At 44.8% G+C, this 18,462-nt stretch overlaps 1 protein-coding gene and 1 long non-coding RNA gene across 2 annotated transcripts in view; one reads left to right on the top strand and one right to left on the bottom strand.

Annotated features, from left to right (window-relative positions):
- The window catches only part of LOC102026978, an 11,966-nt gene extending 4,289 nt beyond the window's left edge, over positions 1 to 7,677 (bottom strand). The window contains exons 1-2 of the long non-coding RNA XR_263879.1: positions 6,862 to 7,677; positions 2,341 to 2,469 (exon numbers count right to left, since the gene is read on the bottom strand). This is a non-coding gene — a long non-coding RNA (uncharacterized LOC102026978). The remainder of the gene's footprint in view (positions 1 to 2,340; positions 2,470 to 6,861) is intronic.
- Positions 1 to 18,462, top strand: part of Pdpr (pyruvate dehydrogenase phosphatase regulatory subunit) — a gene marked incomplete at its 5' end in the record, with an annotated part of 36,626 nt that overhangs the window by 4,943 nt on the left and 13,221 nt on the right. Inside the window, 10 exon segments of the mRNA XM_005403465.2 lie at positions 2,073 to 2,206; positions 7,689 to 7,770; positions 7,866 to 8,029; positions 8,981 to 9,102; positions 9,788 to 9,905; positions 10,628 to 10,777; positions 11,791 to 11,983; positions 15,348 to 15,472; positions 17,867 to 18,022; positions 18,176 to 18,309. Coding sequence (XP_005403522.1) covers positions 2,073 to 2,206; positions 7,689 to 7,770; positions 7,866 to 8,029; positions 8,981 to 9,102; positions 9,788 to 9,905; positions 10,628 to 10,777; positions 11,791 to 11,983; positions 15,348 to 15,472; positions 17,867 to 18,022; positions 18,176 to 18,309 — 1,378 coding nt within the window.

Raw genomic sequence — 18,462 nt, 5'->3', positions numbered from 1 at the left:
AAAAAAAAAAAAGGATTTGACAAAGTAAGAGAAAGACTGAGTCAGATGTGGTGAATGGAAGAAAGAAGGAATGGAAAAAGCAAAAGAACAAATAAATAAATAAATAAATAAACAAAAGATAGTTAAAATAGTTACACTACTAATTTCTCTCAGTTCACTGAAAAGGTAGGTCTGTGCTAATATTGTTTGGACAATTAAATACTGATATCTTGTACTCTGAGTAACTAAGATAACTAAGATATGCAAAGTATTAACCATTGTTACCCTCCTATCATATTGTTTTGGAATTTTGTTTTTTGGATTTTTTGTTTGTTTGTTTCTTGGATCTTTTTTGTTACAATAAAATTTTTTTTTTAAAAAGCAACCCAGTCATTGTCCCTCTTCTCTGTCACCACTGCTCTCCCTTGTAGGGTGGTTCGGAATGTTAACTGCACATTAGAGTCACCTGGGGAGCTTGGAACGCATTCATATTCCCAGAACAAACCAGAATCTGTGGCGGTGAGGTCCAGCATCAGTATGTTCAGGAGCTTCCCAAGGGGCTCTAAGGTCTACCCCAGGCTGAGAGCCACTGTCAGGGCTGATAAACAGGTGCTGGCCTGAGAGAGACAAGCTCCCTTTCCAGGTACAGCTCTGCATTGTGGCCACCCATTAGTCAGATGATAGAAGCGTTGCCATGTAATAAAGGCTGGCCTTGACCTCTCTGGATAACCTAGGCTGGCCTCAAACTCAGTCCCCCTGCTTAGCCCTTTGAGTGCTGGGATTACAGGTGGTGTGCCCATGCCTAGTTTGTCTTTTTTTTTTTTTTTCCTCTTAGTACTAGGGATTGAACCCAGAGCCTTATGCATGCTTGCCAAGGACTCTACTCCTGAGCTATATCCCCAGTAGCTGCATTTTTTTTTTCTTGTCTTTGTGAGAGAGGGTCTTACTGTACAGTTCAGGCTGGCCTTGAGCTCACTTTGTAGCCCATGCTGGCCTCAAACTTGCAATGATCCTCCTGCCTCAGCGTCGCGAGTGCTGAGATTACAGGCGTGCACCTCCACTCTGAGCCTCCCAGCACCCTTTTTTGTGTAGAATTTTAAACAGTATTTGTCCAGGCCAGCCTTAGATTTGCTGTCCTCCTGTCTCACCCTCCTGTGTAGCTGGGATTACAGGATTGTGCCACTGCCCCCCAGGAAATGTGTCTTTCTTTAGGGATCTGATAATCTGACACAGGAAGCAGAACTTTTAAGAATAAACTCATTAAACTCCAATAGCACCAACACAGGTGGTCGCTCGCTGAGGGCTAAGTAATTTGGAAGAAAAGACCTGCTCACCACTCACCCCCTAACCTGATGTGTAAATGCTTTGCACAGCTAGGTGTTTGGGCTCAAGCATTACTGAGGCTTTCTGTGTTCTATTGCCTACCACAAACTGGAGAACATTTTTTCAGTTTAGATTTTGTTTTTGGGTAGGCAATACATTTATATGGTTCGGAATTGAAAATATGTAGAGTGTAGAGGGAAAAAAATCTCCCTGCCATCCTGACCTCTGACTTCCAAGTTTCCTACCCTAGAGGCAAGTTAAGTTCCAGGTACATTCCCTATGTAAACAGAATAAGCAGATGTTTATGGGTTGGCATGTGTCTTTGTATATGGGTATTCATTTATTTTCCTCTCTTTTATATGAACTGTAACAGACCTTAAACACTGTTCTTCGCTTTCCTTTTTTCATTATGAGTATCCCCTGTTGGTGTAGAAGAAGCTCCCTTGCTCTCTTTTTTTCTGAATAGTATTCCATTGTGTACATAATCTCCAAAATTTTATCAACCCCACCTCAGTGTACATTTAAGTTTCTTTCTGTCTTTTTCTTTCTTTGTCTTGTTTTCTTTTTTCCTCCCTCCTACTTTCTCTCCCTTTCTTTTGGGTGTGGTTCCGGGGATTGAACCCAGGCTTCATGGATGCTAAGCAAGTGAATTGTATCCCTAGGCCTGTTTCCATCTTTTGATGTTACAGATAATATTGTAATGAGGACCCTTGAACTTGTATTCACAGATATCTGGGTATACCTAATCGCATTTTGCACCCATCCTCTAGGCTGGCTGCTGGCTCTACCAGGTTCTGTGCTGGCATCTTGAGCACTGCCAGGCACTTGACCATCGAGCAGAAGATGGCAGACTATTCAAACAAACTCTACCAACAACTAGAGCAAGAAACAGGGATCCAAACAGGTAAGCAGGTGATGTGCTGTTTACTGACCCCAAGCTCAGTATTTACGACATCTAGTCTTACACTGGGTTTGCCTGTGGTTTGGTCCTTGAGACCTGGGTTTTAGTTCAGACTCTGCTGCCAGCCAGGGTCTTACCATGGACAAGTCACATAGGTTGCTGAGCTGTCTTCAGTTTCCTTGTCTGTAAAATGAGGGGATCCAGGTTGGGGATGTAGCTCGTGAAACAGTGCCCATGTGGAGAGCACAAGGTCCTGAGTTCAAGTCCTGGTACAAAAAAAAAAAAAAAAGAGGGGACCTAATTAGTGTCCCAGATCATTTTTAGGTCCTATAATTCTTTTTTTTTCCCTTGGTTCTGGGGGTTGAACCTAGAGCCTCCAACTCCTATAATTCCTGGGCCATTTCCTACATATTTTAGTCATTTAAGTATAGAAGATGGCCGAGGATACAGCTCAGCAGCATAAGTGCCTGCTTGGCAAGCGTGAGGTTATGAGTTCGATTCCCGGTATAAAAAAAAAAAAAAAAAAAATCCACGAAAAAACAAAAACAAGTGTAGAAAATAGCATCAGTTAGTTCCTAAACAAAGAGGAGAACTTAAGTTCAGGTATTTGACAGTTATGTCATAGTTTAACCCACTAAAGTTCTGATTACCATTATAAAACACAGACATATGTTTCTTGTTATTTATGTAATTAGAAGGGAAAGGCAAAGAGAATTACTATAAGGTAAATAGCACTGGGAAACTGGGCATGGTGACACATGCCTGTAATCCCAGCACTCGGGAGACTGAAGCAGGAGGATCATTTCAAGTTCATGGCCAGCCTGGGCTACAAGGTGAGCTCGAGGCCAGCCTGAACTGCATAGAGAGACCTTGTCTCAAAAAAGGCAAAAATAGGGCCAGGAATATAGCCCAGCAGCATAAGTGCCTGCCTGGCAAGCACAAAGTCCTGAGTTCAATTCCTGGTACGTACATACATCCATGGCACTGGGCTAAGTAGGAACTATTTCAGGAACAGGAATGCTAATCAGTAGTGTGATTCCATTTGATCATAAGGGGAAAGAGGGTCTGTCAGTTTGTTGCAAGGTGGTGGATTAGCCAGAAGCCAGAGCCATGCCCACCCACTCTCTTGGTTGATGAAACCACTTTGCCTTGCCTGCCCCTGCTCCCTGCCCTCTGGTGGTGGCATCAGAGGATGCCCTGCGGTGTCATTGAACGTGGTTTCACTTCCTCTTGAGACAAGAGCTCTGGAGGGAATTTAGTAAAGTGGTTCTGCTGGGTTGAGTGTTTGGGGAAGATGCCTGCTGTAGCCTGGGCAGGAGGGAAATAGTCCCTTTTGGTTAGATTGAGTTTGATGGCAACAGGGTGCTTGAATTATTATATCAGCCAGGCTTTGAGCTAGAAGAGAGTCCACAAAATGGCCTAGAGGTAGTACAGCTGACTTCCTGTCTACTGGTTCATAATTGGTGTTTTACTGAGCTTGGCATTACTCACTTGGCTCCATTTCCAAGGGGTCTGGGTCATAGCCTTCTTCTGAGATAGACTAACTAGCCTGGTCTTAGTTCTGGGTCACAGCCTAGAACCCTTGATTTGTCCTGATTGTTTTTGACGCTTGTGGGACAAGTGCGGGGTGGGGATGAGGAGCTGTTAGGAAGTCTGGCAAGGGAATGTAAAGGTATTGTCCGTATTTGTCTCCCTCATCCTCTGACCATGACACAGTGAGAGCCTGGGGGCTTCAGTGACAGAGCGTTCTTGTTCTCTGTTAACTAGCGCTGTGTACCTGTGCACTACCATGAGAATTGTTACCGCCTTTTTTTGTGTGTGTGGTACTGATGATTGAATGGAGGGCCTTTGAACTGAATTACATTCCCAGTCCAAACCAAAAAAAATTTTTTTGAGACAGGGTCCCGTTACGTAGTTCAGGTGGGACTTGAGCTCACTTTGTAACCCAGGCTGGTCTCAAACTCACAGCAATCCTCCTGCCTCAGCCTCCTGAGTGCTGGAATTACAGGTGTGTGCCACTGCACTGGGCTTGGCTTCTTTTTTTATGTATCTTATATAGGTTCATTTTTTAAAAACTGAAATGTATTAAGCATGTTATAGATCTCATTTTTTTACCTAATGTTTTGTACAAAAGTATAAATACAGACTATTATAACATTTAATTGTACACGTAAGCTACAAAATTGAATGCAGGTTAGTTCATAAAATGGTACGTTACACACAAGACTACTAGGTAGGTGAAAAAAGAATGAGGCTGTCTCTGAACTGCTGTGGAGTGATTTCTGTGATATACCGTTAAATCAGGAAAAAATAAGAAAATACACAAAGAGGAGTTAGGGTGTGTTTAGTGGGGTTTGATCCCCAGCACCAGAACCTTCGCCCCCTACACAATCAATGTCCACTTCTTTTTGCAAAATAGAAACACAGAGAGGATAAAGCGGAAGCTGCTTAAAGAAGTGACTGGTTCCTGGCCAGGGTGAAGAAAGATGGAGTAATGAGCCTGGAACATCTTGCTGTGCCAGCAAGGAAGGAAGTGATGGGGCCGTGTCAGAGGTTCAGAGGAGCCGGCTGGAGGGCACTCCCGGTGGGCAAGTCTGGGATCATTTGAGCGAGAAAATAGATGAGAGCAGTGGATTATCACAGTGTACACAATAGGAACCCAGAAGTCCATATTGATAAACAAAAACTACATTGGGAAGATGGGAGAACTGTAAGCTACACCGTCTAACCTCCATCATAATCATTTCAAGCAAGTATTACCATTTTAAAGTGCACAATCTTCGCCGGACCATTTTCAGTTGCCATCATGGATACAAGTTGTATGCAGCCCATCAAGCTGGCTAAAATTGTCAGTGTGCTGGGCAGGACCGGCTCGCAGGGACAGTGCACACAGGTACACATGGAATTCATGGATGACACGAGCCGCTCCATCATCCGCAACGTGACAGGGCACGTGCTTAAGGGCAGCATGCTCACCCTGTTGGAATCAGAGTGGGAAACCTGGAGGTTGTGCTAAACTCAGTTGCTGAGCCAGGCTGCCTGATTGAATCACGGCTCTGACCCTGTATGACTTGGAAGAGGTGCTTGGTGATTCCCATATCTTGGCTGTCAGGGTCTGCAAATGTAATCTTGTTAAGATGAAGTCACAATGTGGAAGGATTGCCCACAGCCACCACCAGAAGCTAGCAGGAGGGTACAAGGTGGATTCATCCTCTGTATTCGTAAGAAGGAACCAACCGTGTGGGTGAACACCTTGATTTCAGACTTATGAACTGATGTTTTTGTTGTGTTCAGCCACCCACATGTGATGACACTTTTTACAGCAGTCCCATGAAGTGGCTACAGCCTGGCCAGTGCTGCTCAGCCGTCAGAACTAGAACTGAACATGAGCTCAGCCTCCTCGGGGGTCAGTTCTGTTGGGACCATATGTTAGTGGTGCAGCTGTTTGAATGCCTGCCTGTGAGAGCCTCACAATGAGGAGAGAGATGGCTAGGGAGGTGAACAGGTGGGAGGGGATGCGGCAAGGGGCTGGGAGAGGATCTGGCTGGAGTCATGGAACAGTTACCTTAGAAAGGGGATCAAGATGAGGGACTATGTAAAAGGGTTAAGTGGGAGGTATCAAGGTGTGTGTGGGGGGCTGTTGGGGTGTGGTTTATTTTGTTTTGTTTTTTTTTTTGTTTTTCTTCTGGTACCAGGAATCAAACTCATGACCTTGCGCTTGCCGGGCAGGCGCTGTGCCACTGAGCTAAATCCCCAGCCCCGGGGTGTGGTTTATAATAGAGCATTTTCCTAGAATACACTGGGCTGTCATTTGATCCTCTGTCATTTGATTCTCAGCACTACAAAAAATAAAATTAGCCAGGCATGATGGTGTGTACCTGTAACATCAGCACTCCAGAGGCTGAGGCAGGCGGATCACCAGTTCCAAGCCAGCTTGGGCTACACAGTGAGACCCTGTCTCAAAAATGCAAATAAAAAATTAAAATGGGTTAAAAAAAAAAAAGATGCACAATAGCCCGGTGTGGTGGCACATGCCTGTAATCACAGCACTTGGAAGGCTGAGGCAGGAGGATTGCCATGAGTTTGAGACCAGTTTGGGCTACAAAGTAAGTTCAAAGCCAAGGCCTGGCTGAACTACGTAGCAAGATGCTATCTCAACAAAACAAAACAACACAAACTGAGTCTGGTGGCACAGGCCTGTAAACACACAAGTCTGGCAGGCTGAGGCAAAAGGACCACAAGTTTGAGCCTAGCCTAGGCAGCTTAGTGACTTAGTGAGTCCCTGTCTCAAAAATTTTAAAAGGCTTGGGGAATATACTTGAGTGCAGAGGCCCTGGGTTTAGTCCCTAGTATGGACGCGGGTGGGGGGTGGGGGGTGAAGGGGTAGGGGTGGGGAGGTGGGGGAAGGTCAACAAAGACAAAAAGAAATGAATTGTTTCACGCTGAAGATTAAAGTGAAAAGACAACTAAGTGTGTGCCTGCTCATACCCTGGATCCTGGGCTGAAGCCAGAAAAACACTAAAGGACGTCACTAGGACAATCAATGAAGTCTAAATATGGATTGTGATTTAGGTAATGTGTTGTTTAGCGATATAGTGTACAGTAAGGCCTTGACTTACAAATATTCGAGTTGTAAACTTTCACAGAGACAAACAGACCTTGCATTACAAACATTTGTAGATGTGACCGGATCATGGAAGGAGCCCATGTGTCTGCCAGACGTTGTCACCGCTGCGCTGCTATGTGCTTACTGTACAGTGCAATAGCACAGTGCTCAGTCGGAGCCCAGGATGTCTGGAAGCCAGAGGAAAAGCTGTGGTGATGTGACTGCTAGGAAGCGCACAGCAGTATACATTGTATATTTGTGTCAAGGGTGTGAAGGACTCACTGTGTTGGACTTACAAAGGAATCTGACTGACAAATGTTCTCCCGGAACGGAACTTGTTCATAAGTCAGAGACTTAGTGTATTGTATAGATTCTTAGGCAGTGGTAATTACCTCTGTAATCGTTGATAGGAAAGAAAACAGCTGCTGAACGCTTTGCCTGTCTTAAAGTAAAATTCAGTGTGGTTAGCACAGGTCACGGGCTGAGGCTGGTAGATCTACTGTTTCTAAAAACCAGGCTCTAAGATTCAGTTCCTTCAAACTGGGACCTTGTCATCATGTCAGTGAAGGGCATATTTATCTGCAGATTTCACGAGAAATTAAGAAATTACTTAAATTATCCTAACTGTTTAAGCTATCTGATGGGTTCGTTTTCTTTATAAGAACTAGGACCCATTACATTTTAGGATTGTCACTGACCTAAGTGTAACAGTGGTCGTGTATCAAAAGCTGAGAGTGTTCATGCATCTGGTGCGGATTTTCACTTAGACGCTCGGAGGAAGCTGACTCACGTGGCTGGGATTCACAACAGGTCCAGCCTGTAATCAAGGGGATCCCAGTGTACCTTCATGTGGTCTCAATTCTCTGATTCTTCTTTCAGGTTATGTAAGGACAGGCTCAGTTTTTCTGGCCCAAACGCAAGACCGGCTGATCTCCCTGAAGCGTATCAACTCAAGACTGAAGTACGTAAGAGGCTAGATGGCCTGTCCTGACTTCACCAAAGTGACTTCTGCCAAAGGGCCCATGCATGTCATTGTTCCCTTGTGTTCTGTGGCAGTGTTATAGGGATCCCGTCTGAGATCATCTCCCCCAAGAAAGTGGCCGAACTGCACCCTTTCCTCAACATGCACGACCTGGTGGGGGCCATGCACGTTCCTGAGGATGCGGTGGTGTCCTCCGCCGACGTGGCTCTGGCCCTGGCAAGTGCTGCCTCCCAGAATGGTGAGCGGGCTTTTGCGTTTTCCTAACGAATTTGGAAGGAAGAGGTTATTTAAGAAAATGTCTATAGTACACAGTGACACCAACATAAGTTGAAGAAAGTATCTTCATTGGGGTATTCAGCCTCCTGTTTTTGCGTACTGGAGCTCACAGTTTTTAAATATAGTATCTGTTAATCATTTTTCCTTATGACCACATTTTTCAGGGACTACTTTTATGCTAATTAATGCATCTCAGACGGGCGTGGTGGCGCATGCCTGTAATCCCAGCACTCAGGAGGCTGAGGCAGGAGGATCGTTGTGAGTTCGAGACCAGCCTGGGCTACAAAGTGAGCTCAAGGCCAGCCTGAACTGCATGGTGAGACCCTGTCTCCAGGAAAAAAAAAAAAAAAAAAAAAATGCATCTCAGATTTAGGGGAATCGCCCATCTGCTGGGCTAGAGATGCTCCAAGGTTAAAACATACCTGGAAATTGTGCCCCAGAGTTGGAATAAATGAGGGGAGACTTACTAGTGGCCAGGGGGTCACTAAAAAGTTGATGTGGATAAGCTGATTCATGATGTGGACAAATTAGGTTTAAGGACACCTATTTGGACTCTCTTTCCCCTGTTCTGTATTTGAGGGCCCTCAGAATTTACTGTTTATTCAAGTCTGTTCTTTTTATTTTATTTTACTTTTTTAAGAGCAGAATATATTTATTGAAGGAAAGAAAGCTTCTGTCCAAGAGAGAGACAGAAGGGGGCCTGAGTGGGTTGTCCATCAAGTCTGTTCTTAACATGATATTTTCAGTCTTGGCCAATATGTATTTACACCATGTCAGGACATAATTCCTGGGGGCTTTTGTTTTGGGGACTAAAACACTGACCTGTTTCAGAGTTTCTTTGGGTAGAGACTGTGCTGTGGATGTCTTAATTTGGACAGCAGATGATGTACCAACTCTCCTTACCTTGGGACAGGTGTTCAGATTTATGACCGAACAAGTGTTCTTCATGTAATGGTCAAAAAAGGTCAAGTGACTGGTGTGGAGACAGATAAAGGACAGATTGAATGCCAGTATTTTGTCAACTGTGCTGGTCAGGTAGGTTAACAGCAATACTGGGTTGTTTGTTTTCTTATTTAACTTGGATTTTTTTGGTGTAGAGGTGTGTTTTTTAAATTTTTTTTATCTTCAGTACTGAGGATCGAACCCAGGGAGCACTGAGCTCTGTCCCCATGGCCTCAAACTTTGATCCTCCTGTCTCAGCCTCTTCACCACTTCTGACCTTTCGAGTCTTTCTGTGGTTTTATGGTTCATTCTAAACCTCGCAGATAGCATACTAGGTTATTTTATTTATTCCGGACCATGGTTTCTGTTTCTAGTATACTAAACTTCTTCAACTTCTGGGGCAGACTGGTCCCTTCCCTCCACTCTGTCGTCTTAAGGTGACCTAAAAAGTAGTTTTTGCTATGTGGAGTTCATTTAGTGATTGGTGTTTGGGGCTTATAGTTGAGAACAGGTGATTTATTAAAAGGGTCTCCTTTGACTGGCTTGTCTTGTCTGTCTTCCTTTGATTAAAATCATTTTTAGGTTTTAAAAAGTATAGTGTTGCTCCCCACCCAAATACTTGAACTAAGTAAAGCAGGCTAAATCTTGGCTTTCCACGCTGCCACTGTAGCAAGAGCACACAGAAGCCGCTTGAAATTAATCTCTTTTCAAGAGGCTGGACTTGCTCATTTGTGTTTCTGTTCCTCTTCCCACCCACAATCAACCTGTCCATTTGTAGTGGGCATACGAGCTGGGTCTGTCCAACGAGGAGCCGGTTAGTATCCCGTTACATGCCTGCGAACACTTCTACCTTCTGACTCGCCCCTTGGAGACCCCTCTGCAGAACAACACACCAAGTGAGGACTTGTACTTTTTTACAATCCTATCTCCTTGCTAGTGTCCTGTCCTCTGAAAAGGAAGACTTTCAGCTAAGGACAGATCATACCTAAAAGTCTTCTGGAGCATGTTACAGGGAGGTGGACCCAGTTCTAACTTTCCTCTGATAACACTGTGAAAGGATGGCCCACGCGGGTATGCCACTAAGCAATTTTTTGCTTTTGTTTTTTGCCAGCTTAATTTTAATTCCAAACAAGTCACTGAGACAATTTGGGATGTAACTTTGAGTTTTTAATTGGAATGCTATCAGATGTAGAAACGTTGGAGGTAAATCATAAACTGGGGCAGTTGAGTGGCTCAAAGTGCTGGAGAAGAGGGTTATGATGTCATGTGGAGGGTCTTAGATCTCTGAGGGGCTCTGCAGTCCCCCTGCCCGTGAGACTCGCTTGGCACAGTGGCAGTCCGGTAGTACAGGAGTGAGGGCTTGGCAAAGTGTCTAGTTCCTCATAAGGGCAGAGACAGTCGGAGAACCCATGTCCTCTGTAAACCTGCGTGGGATGATCCTCCCCAGACCTCCAAAGGTGTGTGAAAGCTAATAGATGCCCGCACGGATTTAATGTCATTTCGTTAGTAAAACTGTTGCGGGTGTTATGTTTTGTTTCTGACCATTTAGAAAGCTGGTTGCCGCTAAATCCTTGTTTTTCTCTTGTACCTCCACTCCCTTGCCATTTCTTGTCCTCAGCTGTCGTGGACCCTGATGGAAGAATTTATATTCGGAACTGGCAGGGTGGCATCTTGTCTGGGGGCTTTGAGAAGAACCCGAAACCTATTTTTACTGAGGGCAAGAACCAGCTGGAAATTCAGAATCTACAGGAAGACTGGGATCACTTTGGTATGTGAAGTAGACGATAACAATAATCAGTGTCAGCTGGGCATGGTGAGTTCAAGGCCAGCCTGAATTACATAGTGATATCCTGTCTCAAAACAAAAATAATGCCTTTTATTTGTTAAGATGTTATATTTTTCAAAAATAGTTCATCTTTTTTTTTTTTTTTTTTTTTTTTTTTTTTTTTTGTCTGTTTTGAGACAGGGTCTCACTATGCAGTTTAGATTGGCCTTGAACTCACTTTGTAACCCAGGCTGGTCTCGAGTTCACAGTGATCCTCCTGCCTCAGCCTCCTGAGTGCTGGGATTACAGGCATGCACCACCATGCCCAGCTTCTTTTTGTTTTATACTGGAGATTGAACTGAGGGCCTTCACACAGCTACATCTTTGACCCTTTTCTATTGTTTGTTTGATTGATTGCCTTTTTTGAGACAGGGTTTCACTATGCAGTTCAGGCTGGCCTTAACTCACTTTGTATCCCAGGCTGGTCTCGAACTCATAGCAATACTCCTATCTTAGCCTCTCGAGTGCTGGGATTATAGGTGTGCGCCCAGCTTGGTTTTTTTTTTTTTTGTTTTTTTTGTTTTTAGACAGGATGTTGCTAAATTGCCCAGGCTGGGTTCCAACTTGGGATCTCCCTGCCTCAACCTCTCAGCAGGCTGGGATTATGGGTTTACACCACCATACCTGGCTAGAAACACTGTTTTTCATTAAAGTTCTTCAGATGCCATATAAGAGCCTTCCCATTCCTGCTGTCCTTTGAGATTACTGTCTCCACCCCCACGTATTACTTGCTGTCCTACACTGCCTTTCCTTTCTACAGAATGTTTTTCTGTTTTTATGGCAAGCATTTTTCAGGTGTCCTGCAGTTTCATCAGGCTTTCTTCTTTTGATGAAAGGCTCAACTCACTCTTAGAAAAATTTCTTCCAAGAGATTTTCTGAGAAGTGTAAGGGCTTGAAACAAGTTTCTAAACTCCCTAAAGCTGAGGACTGTAATGGGTTTGTTTTTATCACTCAGAGCCCCTGTTGAGTTCCCTCCTGCGTCGGATGCCAGAATTGGAGACACTGGAGATCATGAAGCTCGTGAACTGCCCCGAGACCTTCACGCCGGACATGAGGTGCATCATGGGCGAGTCCCCTGTGGTCAGTGGCTACTTCGTCCTGGCGGGGATGAACTCTGCTGGCCTGTCCTTCGGTGGCGGGGCTGGGAAGTAAGTCTCACACCACATCAGCTCTGAACACAGTAGCTTGTGGGCCTTTGCCTGGCTAGGGTTAGCTGATGTTAGTACCTTGTGTAATATAGTTAGTCTATAGTGTTAGTAATGAGAGATACAGTTTATATGTATAATATTAATGATATATATTAAATAATTTGAGTTACCTCTTTTGAAGAAGTCACCATGAGAAGTTCTGCCAATATTCCAGAAATGTCACTCTGGAACCTGTTTTGGGAACTCCTTTTTTGGAGTCACCCATAGAGCTTGTATTTTTTCATTAACAGTGTTGGGCCTTTGAGTGTATATTTTAAGTTTAGAAGTAGCCAGGTGTGGGGAGTGAGGGAGGCAACCAAGCTGAGTAATATGTTTTTATTTAAAATTTTATGTACTAATAAAAATGAAGTTAGCCAGTCACCAGGGGACGAAAATACTGTATAAGTCCGCATGTGTGAGGTCCCTGGGATGGTTACATTCCTAGAGACAGAAGGCACAGCAGCAGTTGTCAGGAGAGGAGGGACCGAGGAGTCACTGTGCAGTAGGTACAGAGTTTCAGTTCTGTAAGACAGTTCTGGAAACGATGGTGTCATAGTTACACAACTGTGTGAATGTGCTTCATGCCGCTGAACATCTCCCTTAACGACAGTTAAGATGATCATTTTTATATGTACAGTTGATCGCGAACAATTTGAGGTTTAGAGGTGCCAACCCTTCCACAAAGTTGAAAATCCACTTAGAACGTAGATACGTGTATATGTAGATGTGTAGATAGATACATATGTACTTTCTAGCTACGTCTTCAGCCCTTATTACTTTTTGGTTTTTTTTTGAAACAAGATCTCACTAACTGCCCATGCTGGCCTCAGATTTATGATCCTCCTCTCTCAGCCCCCAATAGCTGGGCTTACGTGCACTACATGCTAGGCTTTTAAATTTTTATTAGAAATTTAAAATGAAGTTCTGAAAACTCTCAACCTGACCAGATACAAAAAAATTTAAAAATCTTTAAAGGTATAGTGAGAAAAGACAGGCTTAAAAAAACCCGTGTGTGTTGTTAACTGAGAGGTATCTTTAGGTAAAAAATAACAAAAACTCCATGCTGCAGACAGAGGCAGTGTAAATAGTTCTAGTTGTCTGGTCACTGGGCAGAAAGCAGCATTTCAGGTCTTCTGCTTCGATCTTGTGTTCACTCCGTACTTGTTCCTTCTTGTTGGGTGGCGGATGAGACAAGGTAGAACGGCACGCACTCAGCCTTGCCCTGCTCAGCCTTGGGAGCCCTCACGATTCTCAGCTGGCAGACCGGCAGCTTTTGTCTCTTCGCCCTCTTACGGTTTGGGGTTCTTGAGCACCTGCGTGGGTAGTAGAGGTGGCTGCTAATCTCGGGTCTCCTCTCCTCGAGTCTCTGTATCCTCTTCTTTGCTGTCCTGTGTGCTGACAGTGGCCAGGAGGGGCCCTGTAGAATCATGGTCTGCAGCCCACACATCATGCCTCACTGGTCTGCCTTGCTCTTCCTGTGCGGGTCATTAGCGCCCTGCACAGCGGGTTGGCAGGCTGTGCTCCACACCCTTTGTTCATCTTTTTGAGGGCTGTCAGATCCCCCAGCCCGTCCCCCACGCCTCTGTTCTGCCGTTCTGTTGACTGCATGCAGGGGCCCTACCATATGAACAGCATCTAAGATGGCTCTGGCCTGCTGTGTACTTTCTGCCTTGAGCTGAACTCCCCCCGAGCCTGCTGCATTTGCTGCCTCTCCCTCACATCAGACTCCAGTCTCCATCTCCTCCACTGGGAAAGGACCTCCTGGGGTTCTTCCTGGCAGGCTAGCCTCCAAATACATCTTCCTTGGCGTCAGTCTCTTGATGAAGCCACATCCACCCTTACACTGAACCATTTTACTGTTACTTTTTTGGGGTGATCTTTTTGTACCTACCTGCAAGCACCACATGCAAGGCCACCAGCCACCACTCCCGGCACTGGTCTTGGTGTGGGCACAGCTGAGGGTGGATATCTGCTCAGTCCTGCTCACAGTATGACGGTGGGGACAGCCTGCTGTGGCTGCAGCAGTGACAGCTTCTCCTGGGCCAAGGTCACTAGCCCCAGCAGTGGCAAGCTACTCCAAGTACACTGGGCTCTGCTCCCAGTTGAGTTCCTTGTGTAACATGCGACTCTCCAAAAACTCAACTACTGATGGTCTGCTGTGGAACAGAAGCCTTCCTGACAGTTTACACCATCAGTTAACACCTTCTGTATGTTACAGGGTTGGGGTTTTTTTTTTGTCTTTTTGAGACAGGATCTCCCTATGCAGTTCAGACTGGCCATGAGCTCACTTTGCAGCCCAGGCTAGTCTCGTACTTGGAACAGTCCTCCTGCCTCAGCCTCCCAAGTGTGGGGATTACAGGTGTGCGCCATACAGCTGGCAATAATTTTTAACTTTAATAATAGATCTGTATCTATTTTGTGGTAGTGAACGATAAAACAGACATCAATATAATGCATTCATGGCATACCTTTTTTCCTTAATTTTTTCAATATATCTAGATGACATGGTTCTTCGTGGAGTTTTTTCAAATATTTTGCAAATCTCAAAAAAAAGTCTGCATGTACATGAACTTGCACAGTTTAAACCTGTGTTGTTCAGGGGCTAATTGTATTTTAATAATAGTCTTTTTTTAAAATTTTGAATGAGTAAGACCAGTTTTTTTGAGTGAAAAGCTCTTGCAGGATAGCTCTGAAAACAGTCACAGGAGTTGCTGAGAACCTCTGGAGCAGGGGACGTGATCAGATCACAGCATGTCCCAGGTGACCCCTTTACAGAAAGCACCATCGGATTGCAAATCAATATACATGTGTATGTGTGGTCTTGTTTCCTCATAGATGTGGCTTATGTCTTAAACAATTTCTAGGAACATTATTAGCACTAAAATTCTCCTAGTAGTTCTATAATTGTAATCATGGATCTCCTCACGAAAAATTTAGGAAATTGCACCCCAAATTGTCCACTGTCTGTGACAGCATAAGCAGTTTTGATTCCAGTGGTTCGTATTTTCTCCCTTTGGTGCTGGGGACTGAACCCAGGGCCTGTGTGTGCTGGGCAGGCGCTCTGTCACTGAGCTCCGTGCCCAGCCCTCTTCTGGTTCCTAATTTGTGGAATATCGTTTTTATCTTCTTGTGTCTCACACTTGAGGCAAGTTGGAAGGAGGTAAGGACAGAGGGAAGAGCAGAAATGAATACTTTGTATTCACACAAGAAGTGTTTTCTTCGTTTGTTAGCAAATGACAGATTAATGAGGCAGTTATTGAGGCACAGATTATCCTCTTGTGCATCACTTCTGAGGCCCAACGACATTTGTCCCCCATCTCAACAGGTACCTCGCTGAATGGATAGTACATGGTTACCCCTCAGAAAACGTTTGGGAGTTGGACCTGAAACGCTTTGGAGCCCTCCAGAGCAGCCGTACCTTTCTGCGCCACCGGGTCATGGAAGTCATGCGTAAGTGAAGCTTTACCCTCTTAGCCTCGTTGCACCTAGCTGCAGGCATCTCTTTCTGGTGGCCTGTTTTATCATTCAGAGGGCACATTTTTCCTTCGTTCTTTAATAACTGTTTTGAATTGGGCATCTGATTTCAGGCTGGGATGGAGCCTAATGCCCCATGTGATATCTGTAGAGCACTGTTAGTACACTGAGCCCTGTTTACTTGTGGGAACAGGGAAGTGGATTTATGGGTGCTTTGCAGATGCTTCCTGTGTATCCCTCGCAATGCCTCCTTTCCAGTTTGCCTTGAGAGGTCCTGTGATGCTCCTGCACTCCCCACTTGTGGGTTTGCTTTTGTTTTCAGTGTTGAGGATCAAGTCCAGGGCCTCGTATGCCAGGCAAATGCTCTCACACTGAGCTACATCTCAGTGTAGGCCCAGCTCCCCAGCTTCCACTTGGGTTTTGAGGTCATTGTTTTCTTTCCAAGGCAGAGGATTTGCCAAGGTTTTCTCAGAGCTTTGGGCTTCTCTGAGTGACTTCTGTCATCAGTCTGTTATTTGCTATCCAGCTAAGAAAGCACCTCTCGTGTGACTATAAAGCATTAATTCCTGCTTTCCTGCCCCTTGTCCTTGCCTCCTTCCAGCTCTGAAGGATTGGCCTGATCATCTGAACTCGTTCCACCTTGTCTTTATTTTCCAGCAAGCCTTTTTTTTTTTTTTTTGGTCTTTTTGAGACAGGGTCTCCCTATGCAGTTCAGGCTGGCCTTGAGCTCACTTTTTAGCCCCAGGCTGGTCTCGAACTTGCAACGATCCCTCTGCCTCAGCCTCCCGAGGGCTGGGATTACAGGTGTGTGCCACCACGCCCAGCTCCAGCAAGCCTTTAGAGACACCTTTTGGATCAGAAATTAAACTGCATTTTCCTATGCTGAGGACTATTCTCAGACCTTGCCAAATAATTTATAAGTATTTTGGGGCGTGTTTATGTTCAAGAGTAAGTTTCTAGGGCCAGGGATATAGTTCAGTGAGACAAGCATCAGCCTGGCAAGCACAAGGTCCTGAGTTCTATTCCCCAGTACCAAAAAAAAAAAAAGAGTAATTTTCTACATTGGCTGTGCCCACCCTTCTTGGCTACAGATGCACTGTTGCCTTAGTACTGGACAACATCCATGGTGAGACTTTTAACACCTGAATGTTTGCTTTGCCTTGTGACACACAACTTCGGTCCACGGAAGAGGACAGACTAGCAGCAGTATATCTAACTGCTGAATTTAATTTTAGATATCTTAGCTAAAATGTTCAGCTATTGTAATTCTAGATTTCCCCACCCACTGTTACTATAGCAGCTGTGCAAATTATAATTGTGTTTGATGAGCTGCTTCTTGGTGATGTGACACTTCTGGTGGACTTCTGTGATTCCCAGAATTTGTAAGCATGATAGGACAGGGAAAGAAAAGGTAGAACCTAAAGTACCAGAAGAGGGTGACAAGTTGTCACAGTATAAGAAATTTGAAAAAAAAGAAACTTGCCAGGGATATAGCTCAGTGGCACAGTGCCTGCCTAGTAAACACAGGTCCTGCGTTCAATTCCCAGTACCAAAAACAAAAACGTAATTGGACCGGGAATATAGCTTAGTGCTGCAGTGCCTGCTCGGCAAGTGCAAGGCCCTGAATTTGATTCCCAGTACCAAAAACAAAAAAAAAAAAAAAAGAAGTTTACTGTGGCCTCTTCCTCCTCACTCTCCCAACCTTCCCTCCCCCAGTGTACCTTTGGCTCGGACTGAGTCAGTCTTGGGAAGAGACTAGAGATCATATTCTTGCTGGCTCTTTTTACTTATTGCTGTTGCAGATTGGACATTAAGAGAAATGAATTCTGACCCTAGCTTTGTTATGTGAATAATGTCACTGGGACAATACATTGCAACCTCTCAGATTTCAGAGCCACCAAATCAAGGTATGCTATGTACCCTTCCACTTCAGAAATGGGTTAAATATTGAGAGAGGAGGAAATGTCTGTAATAGGTCTGAGATCCCAACACAGGCAAAGAATCAAGTGCCATCTTTTCACACTTCACCACCTGTGTCTCACTTAGATGTTGCCGTTTCTGCGGTGGAGTTGAGCACGGTTTCCCCTTGGCCAGTCTCCCATCCTGTCTGTGTACTACTTTGGAAGTATAACTGTCACTAGAGAGCACGAGTCGCTGCCTGGATAGTGTCACACAGGGATAATGCCAGCTCGGTAGTATTGTCCTGCTGGAGCTTGCCCGTTGTACCGGGTAATATTTGAGCAATTAGGCTTTGTCAGCCTGCAAATTACGCTGTCTAAATAGGAGTGACCCCAGGGTCTAGTGGATTCAGGGTGCTCAGCCCGGAGTGTGTGACTCGGGGCTGTGACAGCCTGTTCTTATCTGTTCTAGCCCTGATCTACGACCTGAAGGTTCCTCGTTGGGACTTCCAGACTGGTAGGCAGCTGCGCACGTCTCCTCTGTATGACCGGCTGGATGCTCAAGGGGCCAGGTGGATGGAGAAACATGGATTTGAGAGGCCAAAGTACTTCGTTCCACCTGACAAGGGTGAGAAATTACCGTTTTTATTTATTTTTTTCTTGGGATATTGTAAATGTATGTAGCTGGATGTATTCCTGGAAAAATAGCAAAAAGGACTGCTAGGCTGCAGTGTACAGTCCCTCCTTTCCTTTGCACCTTCTGTTTTTTTCTGTTCTGTAGACCTCCTCGCCTTGGAGCAGAGCAAGACTTTCTATAAACCAGACTGGTTTGACATTGTGGAGTCTGAAGTCAAGTGCTGTAAGGAAGCAGTGTGTGTTATTGACATGTCCTCTTTCACAAAGTTTGAGATAACAGTAAGTGTTTGGGAATCCAAATAACAGACTGGAAAACTGCATATTTACTGAAGGCCACCTGTATATCATCCGTCACTTCAAAACTGATTCTGAAAGAACTTTGTTCTCTTTCAGGTTTCATTTGTATACTACATTTTTCTGAATTTTTAGCTC

This window comes from Chinchilla lanigera, unplaced genomic scaffold (genome assembly GCF_000276665.1).
Source record: "Chinchilla lanigera isolate Chin_1 unplaced genomic scaffold, ChiLan1.0 scaffold00083, whole genome shotgun sequence".
Lineage (NCBI taxonomy): Eukaryota > Metazoa > Chordata > Mammalia > Rodentia > Chinchillidae > Chinchilla > Chinchilla lanigera.
The sequence above is the reverse complement of the archived record's forward strand: the minus strand, read 5'-3'. Positions and strand labels throughout refer to the sequence as shown.